Genomic DNA, 18,126 nt, shown 5'->3' with positions numbered 1-18,126 from the left:
TTTTCCTCAAAAAAAAAAAAAAAAAAAAAAGAAAGCTTTTTTGATAATTTACCTTCCCTATTTAAATTCCATTAATATTCCAAAATAAATAATTGAAGGGCAAAAGATTTATTCTTTTGTTTCCTTTCATTTGCCAAGTTCCTAATACTGTATATATTCAGTCCTTAATTCTGAAAAGGGAAAAGTGTAATTTTACCGAGTTTTAATTCTAAAATAGCTTTTATAATGTAGTCCTGTAATTTATAAAAAATTACAATTTTGGTCCCATCTAACTTGAAAACCCCAATTTTAAAAGTCATGTGTCCAGTATATGTATTTTTTCTGTCAAAAAGGATTAAAATTATTATTTTTTAAAGTTACGAAATTAATTCGTGGTTGACGAAAATTGGTGGGATTAATTTACATGATGAAAATGGCAAATTTCCCATTCTGAAATTCTAACACTTATTCATTCTCCAACTCCAACACAAATTGTCTATATAATTTACTGTCTATATTGACGAGAAAGTGCAAAAAACAATCTGTAAAAAAATAAGGGGTGAATTGCATTTTATGTTTTTTACAGGGGTTGTTTTGCACTTTTTCATTAACAAAGGAATGTAAATTATATTTTAACCCTTTTCATTTTATTGCTGCTTTAGCAAGATTCAAACGATTAATCAAATTTACTTGAATCTCAATTCATGTTATTAATAATTACGGTGAAATTTCTTTGACATATTTAGAAAAGATTAACAGAAATCAAGAGAATGAGGAAAAGCTGAGGAATATGATGAGGTCCCAAAATTTAGTACCCTATCAACTTAAAGCATAGAATAACAAACTACTTTTTCCATTGGTCCATCTTTATAATTTTTCCACCCATTCTCTTTTTTAAGGTATCCAACAAAATCCCACAAAAATAATTAGAAAAAAAAAGACACACGTAAAAGAGAAAAAGAAAAAAGAAAGATCCAAAAATTAAAATTTTCAAATATACATTAAATTATGTTAGAAGAAAAGAGGAATAATAGAAACAAGAATACATACTCCGTATGGGAATGGGTATCCCAAAACTCTCAATTCCATGAAAACTATCCTTTCTCGCCGATGGAGAAACAAATCTCTTTATAAGGGGAAAAATTCTTTCAACAAGAAAATCAAGATATTGTCACAAAAGAAATGTCCAAAGTAAAATCTGTCAAAATTGTTGTAAAATTCAGCAAATTACAGAAACACTCTTATTAAACAATTTCTAGCTCTGTAAATATGGTAGATAAAAGACGAAATAGTATTTTGTCTCTACCTACCCTAAATAATGTAAATTTGGAGTAGTATCCGCTCATTTGAAAAGGAGGAGAATGATTTTTTGGGAAAAGAATTTTAATGTAAAATGTGTTGAATTGCCCTCTTAATATAAATATAATCAATTTCGTTTTTTAGCAACACCACCCATGATTCCCGATACCATGAAAATGATCTCTTCCCCAATTTCTCCAGAATTTCAGGCCAAATTTTGCTGGAAATTTGAGTGACATGGAGCTATGCTCAAACTGTTTGTGGAACAGTAATTAGCAGTCAGAGCAACACATGCAAAATAATAACTGTTCCAAAAGTTTCCCTTTTCAGTCATCATAATACTCTTCTGGATTTCTGACCAAATTTTCTTGAATTTGGAGAAATGGCTACTTCAGGAAGCAGGAGAACTCATGCAAATGATTACTATTCCCAAGCTTTACCTGAAGTTCAAACTCAAGCGCAATCTTCAGGGACAGAGCAAATTCATAGTCTGCATCACCATGCTAACAATAATATTACCAGCATAAACAGGGGTGGTGGCGATTCCATGACCAAAGCTGTAGCGCAGTACACTCTGGATGCAAGACTTCACGCTGTTTTCGAGCAATCTGGTGAGTCTGGAAAATCCTTTGATTATTCACAGAGTATTAGGACTACTAATCAATCTGTTCCCGAGCAGCAGATCACTGCTTATTTGTCCAAAATGCAGCGTGGCGGCCGTATTCAACCCTTTGGTTGTATGATAGCCGTCGATGATTCGAGTTTTCGTGTATTAGCTTACTCCGAGAATGCCCGCGAGATGCTGGGCTTATCGCCTCAGTCGGTCCCAACTCTTCAAAGGCCGGAAATTTTGACTATCGGAACTGATGTTAGAACACTTTTCACCCCCTCCAGCTCTGTTTTGCTGGAGAGGGCATTTGGGGCGCGGGAAATTACATTGTTGAATCCAATTTGGATTCATTCAAAGAATTCAGGGAAACCCTTTTATGCAATTTTGCATAGGATAGATGTAGGGACAGTGATTGATCTAGAGCCTGCCAGGACGGAGGACCCTGCCCTTTCTATTGCTGGCGCTGTCCAGTCGCAGAAGCTTGCAGTTAGGGCTATTTCCCATTTGCAGTCACTCCCTGGTGGGGACATTAAGCTTTTGTGTGATACAGTTGTTGAGAGCGTGAGGGAGTTGACGGGGTATGATCGAGTTATGGTTTATAAGTTTCACGAGGATGAGCACGGTGAGGTTGTGGCAGAGAGCAAGAGACCAGATTTAGAGCCATATATCGGTTTGCATTACCCCAGCACGGATATTCCACAGGCTTCAAGGTTTTTCTTTAGGCAGAATAGAGTTAGGATGATAATGGACTGTCATGCTACCCCCATCAATGTCATTCAGGATGAAGCATTGATGCAGCCTCTGTGTTTAGTAGGTTCAACACTCAGGGCTCCTCATGGTTGCCATGCCCAATACATGGCAAATATGGGGTCAATTGCTTCGTTGACACTTGCTGTTATCATTAATGGAAATGATGAAGATGGCATGCGAGGAAGAAATTTAATGAGGCTATGGGGATTGGTTGTTGGCCATCACACTTCTGCTAGATACATTCCTTTCCCACTTCGTTATGCTTGTGAATTCCTAATGCAGGCATTCGGTCTTCAACTGAAAATGGAATTACAATTGGCATCACAACTGTTGGGGAAACATGTTCTAAGGACACAGACTCTGTTGTGTGATATGCTGCTACGGGATTCACCCACTGGGATTGTTACACAGAGCCCTAGTATCATGGACCTTGTGAAGTGTGATGGGGCTGCACTATACTACCAAGGGAATTATCATCCTCTTGGTGTCACACCTGCTGAAACACAGATAAAGGATATTGTGGAATGGTTGTTGAAGTTCCATGGGGATTCAACAGGTTTGAGTACTGATAGTCTAGCCGATGCTGGTTATCCAGGGGCAGCCACTCTAGGCGATGCGGTTTGTGGAATGGCTGTTGCATTCATCACTTCAAGAGATTTTTTGTTCTGGTTCCGGTCCCATACCGCAAAAGAGATAAAATGGGGTGGTGCAAAGCATCACCCACAGGATAAAGATGATGGTCAGAGAATGCATCCCCGTTCCTCATTCAAGGCGTTTCTCGAGGTGGTCAAGAGTCGAAGTCTGCCATGGGAGAATGCTGAAATAGATGCAATTCATTCTTTGCAGCTGATACTACGAGATTCATTTGGGGATGCTGATGCAGGCAATTCTAATGCAGTTGTACAGGCCCAGGTTCGGAACTTGGAGTTACAACGGATGGATGAACTCAGTTCTGTAGCCAAAGAAATGGTTAGGTTGATCGAGACAGCAACAGCTCCTATTTTTGCTGTAGATGTTGAAGGCCGCATAAACGGGTGGAATGCAAAAGTTGCAGAATTGACTGGACTATCTGTTGAGGAAGCAATGGGAAAGTCCTTGGTTCATGATCTTGTTCACAAAGAATCCGAAGAAATTGCTGATAAGCTTCTGTTTCATGCTCTGGGAGGTGTTGCCCTTCTACTTACTTTCACTGTTTCTTATGTTGATCAAGAATTGGATTCTAAATTCTTTTACTGAAAACACTATAGTTTAGAGTTAATGTCATTAGAGTAAATGACACCTAGCTTCTTTGGTTTCTCTTCATACATTATCTTATAGTGTAATCAATGCAGGTGAGGAGGATAAGAATGTTGAATTAAGGTTGAAGACCTTTGGCACTGAAACCAGTAAGAAAGATGTATATGTGGTGGTCAATGCTTGCTCTAGCAAAGACCATACAAACAATATCGTTGGCGTCTGCTTTGTTGGTCAGGATGTAACTGAGCAGAAAGTCGTGATGGACAAGTTCATCCACATTCAAGGTGATTACAAGGCAATTGTACACAGTCCCAACCCTCTGATCCCACCTATATTTGCTTCAGATGAGAACACCTATTGCTCCGAGTGGAACACTGCTATGGAAAAGCTCACCGGTTGGAGTAGAGGGGATATCATTGGGAAGATGTTAGTTGGGGAGATATTTGGAAGTTGTTGTCGGCTCAAGGGTCCAGATGCCATGACAAAGTTCATGATTGTCTTGCACAATGCAATTGGTGGCCAAGATACTGACAAGTTCCCGTTTTCTTTTTTTGACCGAGACGGTAAATATGTGCAAGCTCTTTTGACCGCGAACAAGAGAGCAAATATGGAAGGCCAGATTATAGGAGCCTTTTGCTTCATGCAGATTGCAAGTCCTGAATTGCAGCAAACTCTGACTGTCCAGAGGCAAACTGAAAAGAAGTGTGTTTCAAAGATGAAAGAGCTGGCTTATATTTGTCAGGAGCTAAGAAATCCATTAAGTGGTATCCAGTTTACTAATTCACTCTTGGAAGCCACAAATTTGACAGAAGACCAGAAACAGTTACTTGAAACCACTGCTACTTGTGAGAAGCAAATGTTAAAAATTGTAAAGGACGTTGATCTGGTAAACTTTGAGGATGGGTATGTCTTCTTTGAGTTAGAGTAATTCTATTAATACCATAACATCAATGTGCAATTTTGAAAATTCAGATAACACTAAGGATATTTTGTTTCGATAATAAGTTATGGTTGTTATAAATTCTGAAGAGATGATCAAGGATGGAGTTAACTTGGACATTTGGTAACTCATGAAGTTTGAAAAAACTGACTTTAGTCACTTTTGATACCTATAACTACCTTGTCAATACTAGAAGCTTGTTATAGTTAGCATTCTATAACAATTCTATCAGTGATCTGCTGTTAATAGGATGAACTAAATTTACCTCATTGTCTGGTAGTTCAATGGAGCTTGAGAAAGTGGAATTTGTACTTGGGAGTGTAATAGATGCTGTTGTTAGTCAAGTAATGTTATTGCTGAGAGAAAGAGGTCTGCAACTGGTCCGCGATATACCAGAGGAAGTCAAGACCCTGGTTGTCTATGGTGATCAAGTTAGAATTCAACAGATCTTAGCTGATTTCTTACGGAACATGGTGCACCATGCACCATCTCCAGGTTGGGTAGAAATGCAACTTAAACCAAGTCTGAAGCAAATTTCTGACGGTATAACCGTCGCACACAATGAGTTCAGGTAAAAATATTCTCACTATGCTTCTCTGAAATGTTAGGCATCAAGCATCTTGACTTTCCTTTTCATGAACACATGTTTGCTGTTTGTTACTTTGCTTTCTTTCAAGTAGTAGTAAAGAGTTCAAATACCTCTCTTGCTCTATTTGATGAGATTGGATCTCCTTAAATTTGTTTATAACTACTGCTGTAAATCAGTCGAGCTCAAGTGGAGCTTCTGACAATTTTAGGCTCAAACTCAAATGCGATTTGGGAAAATTGAGCCCGAGCTCGTAGGAGCTTGTAAAGCTTGACTACTTCCAGAGAGTTGATTATACGAGTGTTTTACGTGTCTCGTTCATTCTAAGCTCTACTTGTGTTACTCGACAAACTAGAACAGGTGCTGGTAAACTACAAGTTTGATCATTGAACTAGTCTTGTGATGTCTTCTTTGTTCCTTTTCTAACCTTGAGACACTCATCCATTTTCTATCATCAATTACATTAACTTGGTGATATAATATTGTGTGTTTGGCTTTGAAGAATTATATGCCCCGGTGAAGGTCTTCCACCCCAACTGGTCCAAGACACGTTTCACAGCAATCGATGGGTGACTCAGGAAGGCCTAGCACTAAGCATGTCCAGAAAATTTTTGAAGCTTATGAATGGAGAAGTTCAATACATCATAGAATCAGAAAGCTGCTATTTCCTTATCATTCTTGAGCTACCTATGCGTTGAACTGAACAAGACGCGTATTTAGTCACAAACAAAATTTCCAACTTGACAACAATCTTAGTGCTGGTCTCGGAGACACTTCCTATGGCCCTTACTTGGAAGGAGATATATATAGAGAATGATCTCCAGCACTCAACCTGCGAAGCCATTTCTGGGTTAGTTTTGGCAGCCTAATTTTCAAATGTACATGTTGTATAAAAGCACTGAGATTGCATCAAAAACTGATACTGTCTTCATCAGAATAAACCTTAAAAAACAAAAGAGAGACAGAAAGAAGAAGAAGATGAATTTGTTGGCTTACTTTTGTTGTATGGGATAATTGGAAAGCATGTGTATAGTTTATTGAATGATTGGTGTCTCTTCTGGAAGTGCAGTATTGTACATACATAGAGGAGATGATGAATCTGCTAATGTTGTGTATATCTTTAAATAAAATATTGTGGTTGAATTGTTTGTAGCCGCCCATATCAAACCTACCTTACTCTCAACATTTTAATAAGAGAAAGGGCATATATTTATAATTCTTGATTCTAGATAATGGTTTGACTTAGGTAGCAATTATTTATTGGTGGCAGTGATAAGGTAATAATATGGGGTGGAGGAGTTCATGTTAAAAGTGTCAGTTGCATTTTCTTTTATTTATATTGTGTACTCAAAAACAAAGATAAATTTGCACACCATTATCCCGTACTGCATTGTGGCTCTACGTCATTCAAACAACAAGGACCCATCATTATTAATATAAATGATTCTTTGTTATTAGTAATATTAATGAAGGGAAAAAAGGATTTAAAGTAAAACAAAAAACACAAATGTATAGAATGATGGTAATTGGGTTTGGGTGATGTGGCGGAGGCATTAATATAAACAACTCCGAACAAATTGACAAATTAATAATCATTTATTAGGCTATTAATTAGGTGGCCTTAAAGACGCCTCAAATACCAAATCCAAATCCCCACTTACAAAATTAAAATTATCCCTTCAATATATTAATAACCTAATCTTTTTTTCAACTTCTAAATCAATAAATACATTAAAATAATAAACTACTACAAAAATATGTATATCAGATTGGGGGTTAATAAATAATTGATGAGTTGAGGAAGGCTCAATAGGGAATTATTTCAGCTGTGAGGAGACTTGGAATCCAAAAAATATAAATTAAATGATTAATCTAAAATAGAGAAGGAGGGATGGGCAAATAGAAAAGTGGATTGGAGATAGTTTTCTTACTTTGTTTTGTGCCTTTCTGAAAGTAGCTGAACAAAATGATGGGTCACTCTCTAAAACTTATCGTGTCTGTCACAGCGCAGATTCCCTCGCACATTATCGTAAAACGATTGGCTGTTATCACACGTTTGTTTCACGCTCCAATTTTGAGAGTGGTCTTTGAATTTGTCGGTCAAATCTGTGTTTTACATCAAATAAAATGGAGAACCGCCCCCCAAGGCAGAGCTCAGCTGAGAATGCAGACATTTTAGAGGGAGGACGGAGAGGGAGAGGCGGAGAGCGAGAGAGAGAGAGAGAGAGGGAGAACAATAAGTTAAAAGAGAAAACAAAGCTGAGCAGAGTGTAAATGATAGGAAAAGGCCAAAAGGGTGATGCTTAGAGCTCTCAAAGGTCGCATTTTTATTCGTTTTGGATGCACATTAGACTCATAAATCGCGTAAACACGTAGTTTATGTATAAAAAGAAAGATAAAAAATACCCTTTTTAAAAAAGGAAAGATACTAGTGATCTTAGTCATAGATCCATTCTTGAGGTATACAGGCAGGCTGATAGAAAGAAGAAAGTAAACTAGCCAAGAAATTCTTCTGATTTCGTTCGTTATTGGTTGAATTCTCTTGTTTTCAGGATTGGGGTTGTAAAGAGTGCAAGTTTGAATTTGCTGCTATGGGTGTAAGTCTTGCTGGTTGAAGTTGTTCTTTTCTTGATTTTCAAGATTCAAATTTTGAAGGGTTCTGGGAGTTTGTTCCTATGGAGAATACTACAACAGAATCAGCGCCGCCGCGGTCGAACGACCTGCCGCCAGCTGAGGAGCTGCTGAAGAAGATCCAAGAACTAGAAATAGGTCACGCCCAGTTGAAGCAAGAGATGTCTAAGCTCATCACTTCATCCACAGCTGAAATTATGGCTGCTGATCGTCGTCAGAAGCAGAGGTCCCACTCCATCTCCCCACAGCGGGCACCACGGCGGCGGGCAGCCGGTGGAGATGGTAGCTCAGCGGCGGCGTGGAAGACGGGCTCGGCGTCATTTCGGCATTCATCACCGTTGCAGAGGGAGAGTCGTAACCGGGACTCTTGGAGTGGCGGTGGGGGACCTGCGGCTGTTAAGCTTACGGATAAGCAGTATTTGAACATCTTGCAGTCAATGGGGCAATCAGTGCATATACTTGATCTTAATTGTCGGATCATTTACTGGTTAGTTAGGTGAACTGAATTGTACTTTCCACTTTTGGACAATTACTGATTTTTGATCCATTTTCTTAGTATTTTCGTATTAGGTAAATTTGTAGTTTCTGGTTATGACTGTTTACTGATGATACGTAATGGGGATGCATGGGGTGGCGGCGGAGGCGGGGAGCCTGCAGCAGTTAGGTTTACGGATAAGCAGTATTTGAACATATTGCAGGCTATGGGGCAGGCAGTGCACATATTTGAGCCTAATTATCGGATCATTTACTGGTTAGTTAGTTCACTGAAGTATGCTTTCCATTTTTCGACATATACACTTTGATGCTCGTTTTCGTAAATTACATGTTCATATTTAGGTGAATTGGTAGTTTTGAATGCCTCTTCCTATTCTTGATTGAGGATGCTGAGTTTATTCTGGAGCTGCATATGTAATGCATTTAATTCCAGAACATATAGATTGACACGGAGTTGTTGATGTGAGTTCATATTTCATGATTTTCTTGTTGCTAATCGGCGTGAATAAAAAAAAGATTTTATCGCTTGACAAATCTTTCCAACCTTCTCTAAACTAATTGTGCGTGTTTATTTAGTGCAGGAACAGAACTGCTGAAACTCTTTATGGGTATTCTGCTGCAGAGGCTCTAGGGCAGGACGCCATTGAGCTATTAATAGATTCTCGAGATTTTGCTGTAGCTAGTAATATTGTGGATCGTGTGACAACGGGCGAGAATTGGACAGGGCAGTTTCCAGTTAAAAATAAGAGGGGAGAAAGATTTTTAGTTGTTGCAACTAATACCCCTTTCTACGATGATGATGGTACTTTAGTTGGAATTATATGCGTATCAAGTGATGCCAGACCTTTTCAAGAAGCAAATTCTGTAATGGCTGTGCCAAGGGACTTGGAAAATGATTCAAGTTTCAGCAGGCCCCGAAATATTGCTTCGGCCAAACTTGGACTTGATCCTCAGCAGCCTCTACAAGCAGCAATCGCCTCCAAAATATCAAATTTGGTAAGTGCTACTGGTGTGAGTATTTTTTCACGTGACATTTGCTAACTTCATCTTAATATCTGATAGGCTTCAAAAGTAAGCAACAAGGTTAAGTCAAAAATGAGGCATGCAGAGAACTACTCAGATCGAGAAGGTGGCAGCGGCGATAGTCATCACTCTGATCATGGTTTCTCAGATGCAGCTATGTCTGACCATAAGGAGGATGCAGCTTCAAGTGGAGCTAGTACGCCTCGTGGCGATATACATCCTTCTCCATTTGGAGTGTTTTCTGGAGGTAGCCACGAGGAAAATTCCCCTGGTAAACCATCCCGAGATTCTGGTGACGAGATTGAAGGGAAAGCTAGGATTGCTAGGATCCTTACCTCAAAGGCAGAGGCTTTGATTGGTAAGAAAGGTTTAACATGGCCATGGAAAGGAAATGAACGAGATGGAACAGAACCAAAGTCTTCCCGTTTTGCCTGGCCTTGGTTACAGAATGACCAAGAAATTGAAGTGGGACAGCAAAAGAGTGCTGCTCCCTCATTGAAATCAGAAAATCAGATTACTGAAACCAATCGAACAGCTAATAATGATGCTTCAGGATCTTGGTCCTCTTCGGTTAATGTTAACAGCACAAGCAGTGCTAGTAGTTGTGGAAGTACCAACAGTAGTGCTGTTAATAAAGTTGATATGGATACCGATTGCTTAGATTATGAAATCTTATGGGAGGACTTGACTATTGGAGAACAAATTGGGCAAGGTGAGTGTATTTCACTTTATATGTGGTTATTCCGGAATGTTAGTTTCTATGCAAATTTCCTTTTCTATAATACGGATGGATCCCTTGATATTAGGTTGCATAAAATATGGAATTTTAATTTCCGACATTTCATCAACATAGTTATCAGTAATGCTTTACATATCTTTAAAAATAAAAATGAAGATGAAACCATAGTGATGTCTTTCTTGCTATGTTTTCATGTTATAAGATTCGTGAAGGAACTGTATTAGGATCAATAAGGGAAGCAGATTTGTCTTCTATTTACGTTTGGAACTTTTTTTGGATTACAATGTTTGGATTTGAAATTTCTCTGCTGATGTTCACTGCAGTGTATTTCATTACTCTTTGGGACCTCTTACTTAACATTTTGATATGTCTGTGCAGGTTCTTGTGGAACTGTATATCATGCTCTGTGGTATGGATCTGTATGTTCTTTAGCTCTTCTTTTAAAATGTTGCCCTATTCCATGAAAATTGCCACTAAAACAATTCTATGCAGAAATTATTGGATACCATGTTAGTCCTCCTCCATTAGTCTTATAAACAATTTCTTCCTTGCAATAGAGTTTTTCACTAGATGGATCTAAAAGCTGTACCTCTGCAACCTTTTACTGAAAATTTGAGCGATCAAATATGGTGCTGCTTACATAACATAATTTCAAGTAGAAAGTCTTGAACCAGAAACTAATTATGAACGCACATCATACCATTTTTTCTGGGAATTTCTTCTTTCTGTACTTTTAAAAGGACTTCATAGCAACTTCCAGTCTCCTTTTGTAATAGAATGAACCTCTATATCTTCCAGGATGTTGCAGTAAAGGTATTCTCCAAACAAGAATATTCTGATGATGTGATATTTTCCTTCAGACAGGAGGTCAGTGTGTATTATGTCTAAAATAACTCTTCCTCTGTGTTACTCATTGTACTATAGTTGAATTGTGTGTGTTTGTAGATCAGCTTCTACTCTAAATACCATGTACCATGTGGCAGATGTGACACTACTGTACTCATTTGTTGTTATGGAAAATATTCCTTGTGACTTTAATATAAGCTTGAATGATCTATGCTGACTCATGAATAATAAACTAGTCTTATGCTGGATGTGATTTTTTTCTCTAATTGCTTTCTGTCTTGAACTCACCAGTCTGGAGTGCTAAAGACCTTTTATTTATTTTTCTTAAAATTCATTTATCACTGAGACAAATAAGAAAAAGGAACAATGAAGAAGAAAAGAAACCTGAATAATTGGATTAATGTCAGGTGGATATGCATCTGCTTTAAGAGATCTTTTTGGTTTTGAAGGTGGCACTTATGAAAAGACTTCGACATCCAAATATTCTCCTATTCATGGGTGCAGTTACTTCTCCTCAACGTCTTTGCATTGTAACAGAGTTTCTTCCACGGTATTCTCTGCTTGTGCTATACACTGTCCTTTTTTCTTCTTTTTTTCTAAATATGTTTTTTTTTTTTTAAATGAGCTTTTGCATATACTGTATGTTAATATTTAATTCTAGTGCTGTGAACCTATCTTTATTGTTTTGGCATCCTCCCATGAGCATTTGGAATGGTGACTTGTATTCAATTTCCACTCTTTCATTTGATTCAGTGGAAGTCTGTTCCGGCTATTACAGAGGAATACACCAAAATTAGAATGGAGACGGCGCATTCACATGGCTTTGGATATAGTAAGTGCCATAGAAGTTCTCTGTTTTGTTATTCTCCTTTTGCTGCTAGTGAATTTTCACTTGGAGGAACCAAAAATTCTTATATATTTTTGTTGTGTTGTATTGCCGATATGAATACAGGCACGAGGTATGAATTATCTTCATCACTGCAATCCGCCTATTGTTCACCGTGATTTGAAGTCTTCAAATCTTCTTGTTGACAAGAACTGGACTGTCAAGGTCAGCTTACAGTCACTTTTCTGTAGCGATTGGAGTTGCCTTGTTTTGCCTTACGTGCTTTTGGAAAATGTAAATGACATTGAGAAGTATTTGTGCTCTTCAACAGGTTGGTGACTTTGGTCTCTCACGTCTTAAACATGAAACGTATTTGACAACAAAGACCGGCAAGGGAACGGTATTCAACTGTCACCCAGATTTCTTCCTCCTTATGTGCACACATTTTTTTCCAATTGATTGTGCTTAATGAGTCTCACATTTATATAATAGTGAAAACCTTCTTATTTTTGTAAATGCAGCCTCAGTGGATGGCTCCAGAGGTTCTTCGTAATGAGCCTTCAGATGAAAAGTATGGCTAAGTGAATAGTGTAATTAAATCTGGTTTAAACTGGATATATTCAATTCTACAACAGTTTGCTTCTTGTTTGAGATGATCAGGTCCGATGTGTATAGCTTCGGGGTGATACTATGGGAACTTGTAACCCAAAAGATTCCTTGGGAAAGCCTCAATTCAATGCAGGTATTACTAATTCTTTTAGAAACTTATTTAAATGGGGGTCTACCATGTATTGTGGCATGATACATGAATCACTGTAATGAGTTAATTTTCAATAAGAACAGAGGAGGGGTGGGGGGTGGCTGGTTGCACTAATGCCTTTTATGTGCATGACCAATTTCTTTAGGATTCTTGCAGGTAATTGGAGCTGTGGGATTCATGAACCAACGCTTGGAAATACCAAAGGACGTCGATCCACAGTGGGCTTCTATTATAGAGAGCTGCTGGCATAGGTTTGTTCTTGCGTGATGCTTGCCATCCAATTGATATTGTTCTATTAGTTTTCTCCATCTAAAGAGTGAAAATTCTCAGTAATAGTTGCATCACTTATTATGTTATGTCAACCGGTGGATCATTGTATGTATGTGTCTCATGATTTTCAATGATTATGTATTTCTATTATCTACCTTCTATGTTTGAACTACTGAAGTGAGTTTTGGAATGAATACTGTTGATTCTACAACAGTGATAGAGACTCTTGAAGTTGGGAAGTCATCTTTTGTTATACTGTTGACAACTCTTCCCAAGTCCCGACTTTAGAAACTTCCAATGTTGAAAATTCTTCCAGTACTAGAGCCATAACTTCAAGCGTACGCAGTTTAGATTAAACTGATTGTGCAAATTACATTTTGTTGAACAGCGAACCACGACGCCGCCCTTCATTCCAAGAATTAGTGGAGAAGCTAAAAGACCTACAGAGACAATATGCAATTCAATATCAAGCTGGGCGTGCTGTTGCTGGAGATGCCAGCCATAAAGAACTATAGATACAAAGGGCGTGTGCAACTTTTACTTCATCTTGCTCCTGTAATTGTCAGCAGATGACAGCCAGAGCTGATTGCAGATTGCTTGTGGTGTCGGACTGAAACATCTGGAGGCGGATACAACAGAACTCCTTTTCTGATATAAGCCAATGACGGATAACTCTTTATCTCAGAATTAGGCTATCATGGATTGAATGTGTCAAAACTCGAAAGTAGCACTCAATTGTGTGTATGTTATGGTTTCGTTGTTTGTATGTTGTCACCATTATTTAATAGGATCTAACTGTTTGAGTTCACAGACATGGTCTTGGGTCGATTTGGGCTGATAATGTTGGAGTTCCAAAGTCCAGCTGTCGAGCTCCAAATGTAAGATAGTGAAACAGTTCTCTTTTTTGAGACTTCTCATCATTTTGGATGTTGTTAGTGTGATTCCTGGTGGTTTGTCTTTACATGCTTGACGGTAGCTTTGTACAGGTCCAACCAGACAATTTCACCCATGTCCAAGGGAAACTCTCAATTTATAAGCATTTGCTTTTGTACAATTTCTGGAGTATCTAGTTCAGGGATAGGAAATAGGTCTCAAAGAACTTGAAGTATAAAACTTGCTGATTCCAATAAAACTGGTTGAGATGCTAACCCATGGATTGGCAACCACATTCTCTTTCAGACACACAGGATGTACCAAGTCAAAGATTGCAATTGGGAAGAGGGGGAAAAAACGGAAACACGAATACAACATAATTCAAGGATTTAACAAGTGAAACAATGAAATTTGCACAGAAGCAGGTTTTTACAAGCAATACCCAAAGCTTTGAGCAAATTTTATGATGATGACCACAAATGGTGACAAATTTCTTTGCAAGCAAAGTAAAACTTTCTGTTCAGTTCTTGATGGGAAGTGGATACTACTTAGTAGAGCAAGGATCTAATGGCCGCAACAGCATCACCTTTATGCTCCCGCAATGTTCTTTCAGCCACCTTCTTGTCCAGCTGCTCCAATATTATGGCGTTCGTGTTAAGTATAATTATCATATCAATTGAACAAACTCAAGAGTTGATAAACCAGGAACAATACCTCTAATTCATTTGCAATGATATCAACATCTGCAGCATTGATCTTAACAGCTGCCAATTCTTTCTCCCTGTTAAGAAACCAAACACCATTTCTACAGTCAGGGAACTGATATAAGCACCATAAATTTTGGGACAATGATTGAAACCATAAATTAAATAATTGAAGTAAACACCTTTACATGCTTCATCAGCCAAAAGATAAATCAATGATTTCTCAAGAGCTTCCAAACTATTTCGAATTCATAACGCTGAGACAACATTACGGTAATTGAAAAGACGGCCTAAATGTAATGTAGAACCACTTCTGATACCAGTAAAACTTTGACAACCTAAGCATGGGCATATTGAACAACTACACTCTCAAAATTTAGGTTTGGCTTCAAAACTAAATTTCAATAGCTCGATCAATCTCATTTCTTCAATAACATGATGGACTGTCAAAATTATCCCAAACAAACCATGATTCTTGTGTACCCAGAAAATAAATTCGAACAACATAAAATCTCACTCCACACCACCATAAAGATTAGGAGATAAAAGTTAAAAACATACCTCAATCTGGCAGCTTGAATATCAGCTTCTTTTGACGCAGAAATTGAAGCCATAGCCTGAAACAAAAGAAAGCGCCGCAACAAATTAAAAAAAAAAAAAAAAACATTAAATGATTAGCTCACATCTCTAACTGCAAATCCTCTCGTAAAAACGAATCATCTCACCTCCTGGACTCGGGTTGAGTCGAGTTGGCGATCCTCAACCCGGTCGGTTAGCTTGTCGAGGGCTTTGCTCTGCTGCTGCAGGTCTTTGGAGTCCACCACTCTCTCCACTCCATCATCTCCTCCCTCCATTTCCTCTCTGCTGGAAGTTCAACAAGTGCTCTTGTCCAGTGCTTTGTGTGAAATTGAAAGAAATGTGGAAGCCCTAGGATTTTATTGGTTTTGGGCTTGAATGGATTGTGGGTCCAGTTAAACTCCAAGTAAAGGCTGTCTAAATTGACAGAGCTCCAAAGGATATAGATGTAAATCTACAAATAAGATACATAACATACCCTATCCCTATGTATTAAATATTAATTAATATGGTAAATAAAAAAAGTGTGGAATTCGGTTGTTCTGAATCCTTTAGCTGCAGTCGATTATGTATCATAAATTAAAACTAGACTGAAAATTTTTATTAAAATTCGGCCTACATTAAAATCTTGATCATATTCCAAATTTGTAATGATGTTTGATGATTATAAATCAAGAATAATTCTATCACTTACCCTATCCCTCTTGATAAGATCCCTATTCTAAGAACATTCCTATCTCGGATTTGGAAAGGGATAATTACTTTAGTTCAAAATTTTACAATGCTTTACACATCACCGAGCTACTGTGCTTTGTAATACTACCAAAACAAAAGATATGAAATGACGGATATTGAAAATGACTCCATCACCACTCACATACTAAAGAAAAACAAGGCCGTAGTTGGCATCAATATTGTTGATCATACTAACCATGCAAGCAGCCATTCCTTGCCTCTGATGAAATCTATGGAGACTAACGGAGCAGCTTCTTTATCACTCAGTTGTTTCGACCAGTGGGCTCGATTGTTTGAAGCTGATCCCGGTCCATAACACTTATACTCCATCAGAATTTTGATCATTGAATTAGATGGTAGTGTGTGCATTTGCTTTTCATAAAATTATTAGGAATGTATAGTTGAATATAAATGTATTATTGATCAGACAAGTTTGTCTTACTCAGTGCTGCCTGAATATCTCCAGTTTGTCCACCCATGATGGATTATACTCCTTGACAGGTATGTGTTCGCAAAGACAACCCTGGAATGTGCCCCTTTGGCTCTACCCAAATACACGTCTCGCCCCATCCCATAAACCTTCCCCTTCACAAACACAAACCCGCTGCTTTCATCATGCCTTTCCCTGTAATGAGCTGCAATCGATCCTCCTATTTCTACTCTCCCATCACCAACCACAAATAACTCGCACTCCTGCACACACGCATACATACAATAAACATAATTATTAATCCTGATTAATTAGGACAAGATCAAGATGCCATATGTGCCACATTTAATTTCTCTTGCTGATGTTGATTCTTGATTCTTAATGGCGCCTCACATGTAAAATGGATTGGCCGTGTCCAAAGATGAAGTCTATGGAGCCTTGAATGTAGCAGTTGTTGTACAAGTGCCTACCCTTGTAGTCAAAAAGAGTGTTTTGATTGCTGAAGAATGCACACTGGTAGAAGGTGGCCTTGTCTGCTCCTACAAATGCTGCTACTGATGACTTATTCTTTGCACTGTAATGGTTAATGCCGGTTGGAGCTATGTTCTGCAAAATTTCACATTCATTGAAACTATTCAGATTTTTTAATTCAGATCACAGTGATTGGGTAAAGATGAACTAAATGATGGATATTGGAAATATATAAATGTAACGTTAGCCATATATAATCAGTTGGGAATCTGTATAGAGTTTAAAATATATCAGACTGATGTAAAGTATAGTATAATTTTTCAAGGGAGAGATTTTTCAAGTTATGTCAAATTTCGTATTGAACAAAAGATAGTATAACCTTAAAGCTGATACCAAAGGCAACAAAATGTGGAGCTTCAACATTGAAAGTGGCAGAATCATAGTCCTTAGTTGAGATGTTAGAGGAGGCAATGGATGTTCTCCCTCTTCCACTCCCTCTCATGAATATGTAAGGCTTGTTAGCAGGTATTCTAACCTTCTCTCTGCAACAAATTTCAAAACAATATTTAGACAAAATACTGAAAAAGAATCCAAATTAAGTACTGGAGCAGGATGCCTAGGTAGCTTGATTTTCTACCTGTAGACTCCCTTTATGAGGTGAATGACAATCCAATTAGAATTCCCATCCGGGACATGATCAACGGCAGCTTGTACAAATTTGAATTCCCCCTCTCCATTTGCATCGACTGTTATGACACGGTTCGTTCCAATTCTTTTAGTCAGAAGAGCGGAATCAATTGTATTTTTCTCAGCGAAGGCGCCATGCACGGAATCCTGCTGCTGGAAGATTACTAATAATGTGACAAGAATAAATGCAGAAGTTAAATTCATGGCTCTTGCAGAACGAAGGATATAATTATAAGGTAAATTCATTTTTGTTTCTTTTCTCCAGGGATTATGTCTGTCTGGTAGCTTATGTTTTCATGAAGGTAAATGGTGTTAAAAGCATGAAGGAGAATCAAATTATTGGCGGATTTGCATCAGCTTCTGGATGTTTGTTATGCATGCAAGTTTCTCATTTTAATTTTAGTTACCTTAATTTTGTGTAATGACTAAAATTAAGAGGGAGGTAAAAGAATAGAACTTTGTTATGGTTGATTGCTCATTCTTGGTTTTTTTTTCCCTTTATTTGTGGGTTGCCTGTGCAAGAGAAGCAAATTAAGCATGTCTTTGTCGTCCCTGCACTCAAAATACTACCACTCAACTCAAGTATTTATTAAAATATCATTGGTGCCCAATTATTTAACATAATTTTAATTATTAATATTCTCTTTTCTGTAGAAAAAT

The 18,126-nt window shown here is 37.9% G+C and overlaps 4 protein-coding genes across 6 annotated transcripts; 2 read left to right on the top strand and 2 right to left on the bottom strand.

The window, feature by feature from the left end:
• Positions 1 to 14: 14 nt before the first annotated feature.
• LOC105178884 (phytochrome B) lies at positions 15 to 6,119 on the top strand. 2 transcript variants are annotated; one of them, XM_020699459.1, is made up of 5 exons: positions 1,713 to 1,889; positions 1,988 to 3,803; positions 3,970 to 4,777; positions 5,095 to 5,385; positions 5,903 to 6,119. In XM_020699459.1, the coding sequence occupies exons 1-5, from the start codon at positions 1,857 to 1,859 to the stop codon at positions 6,096 to 6,098; spliced, it is 3,144 nt and encodes a 1,047-aa protein (XP_020555118.1). In that variant the 5' UTR covers positions 1,713 to 1,856; the 3' UTR covers positions 6,099 to 6,119. The 2 variants fall into 2 exon arrangements, with proteins under 2 accessions (XP_011100755.1, XP_020555118.1); XM_011102453.2 differs by having other exon boundaries at positions 15 to 3,803.
• Positions 6,120 to 7,352: 1,233 nt separating this feature from the next.
• On the top strand, positions 7,353 to 14,044 carry LOC105178885 (probable serine/threonine-protein kinase DDB_G0282963). 2 transcript variants are annotated; one of them, XM_011102454.2, is made up of 15 exons: positions 7,353 to 7,718; positions 7,953 to 8,389; positions 8,648 to 8,782; positions 9,108 to 9,522; positions 9,589 to 10,261; positions 10,667 to 10,707; positions 11,087 to 11,155; positions 11,584 to 11,684; positions 11,888 to 11,966; positions 12,087 to 12,185; positions 12,292 to 12,360; positions 12,482 to 12,531; positions 12,621 to 12,702; positions 12,877 to 12,971; positions 13,379 to 14,044. In XM_011102454.2, the coding sequence occupies exons 2-15, from the start codon at positions 8,076 to 8,078 to the stop codon at positions 13,503 to 13,505; spliced, it is 2,349 nt and encodes a 782-aa protein (XP_011100756.1). In that variant the 5' UTR covers positions 7,353 to 7,718; positions 7,953 to 8,075; the 3' UTR covers positions 13,506 to 14,044. The 2 variants fall into 2 exon arrangements, with proteins under 2 accessions (XP_011100756.1, XP_011100758.1); XM_011102456.2 differs by lacking the exon at positions 8,648 to 8,782 and having other exon boundaries at positions 7,582 to 8,518.
• A 151-nt stretch (positions 14,045 to 14,195) lies between these two features.
• Positions 14,196 to 15,528, bottom strand: LOC105178886 (huntingtin-interacting protein K). The gene is made up of 4 exons (XM_011102457.2): positions 15,293 to 15,528; positions 15,129 to 15,184; positions 14,578 to 14,644; positions 14,196 to 14,492 (listed from the first exon to the last, which is right to left on the bottom strand). The coding sequence occupies exons 1-4, from the start codon at positions 15,419 to 15,421 to the stop codon at positions 14,412 to 14,414; spliced, it is 333 nt and encodes a 110-aa protein (XP_011100759.1). The 5' UTR covers positions 15,422 to 15,528; the 3' UTR covers positions 14,196 to 14,411.
• A 240-nt stretch (positions 15,529 to 15,768) lies between these two features.
• On the bottom strand, positions 15,769 to 17,712 carry LOC105178929 (probable pectinesterase 67). Its single transcript, XM_020699457.1, is given in 4 exon segments — positions 15,769 to 16,571; positions 16,702 to 16,914; positions 17,159 to 17,321; positions 17,417 to 17,712. Coding segments are annotated over 4 exon segments (1,179 nt in total). The 3' UTR covers positions 15,769 to 16,064.
• Positions 17,713 to 18,126: the final 414 nt, after the last annotated feature.

This window comes from Sesamum indicum, unplaced genomic scaffold (assembly GCF_000512975.1).
Source record: "Sesamum indicum cultivar Zhongzhi No. 13 unplaced genomic scaffold, S_indicum_v1.0 scaffold00109, whole genome shotgun sequence".
In the NCBI taxonomy this organism is placed as follows: domain Eukaryota; kingdom Viridiplantae; phylum Streptophyta; class Magnoliopsida; order Lamiales; family Pedaliaceae; genus Sesamum; species Sesamum indicum.
Note: the sequence above shows the minus strand (reverse complement) of the source record. Positions and strands in the feature narration are given on the sequence as shown.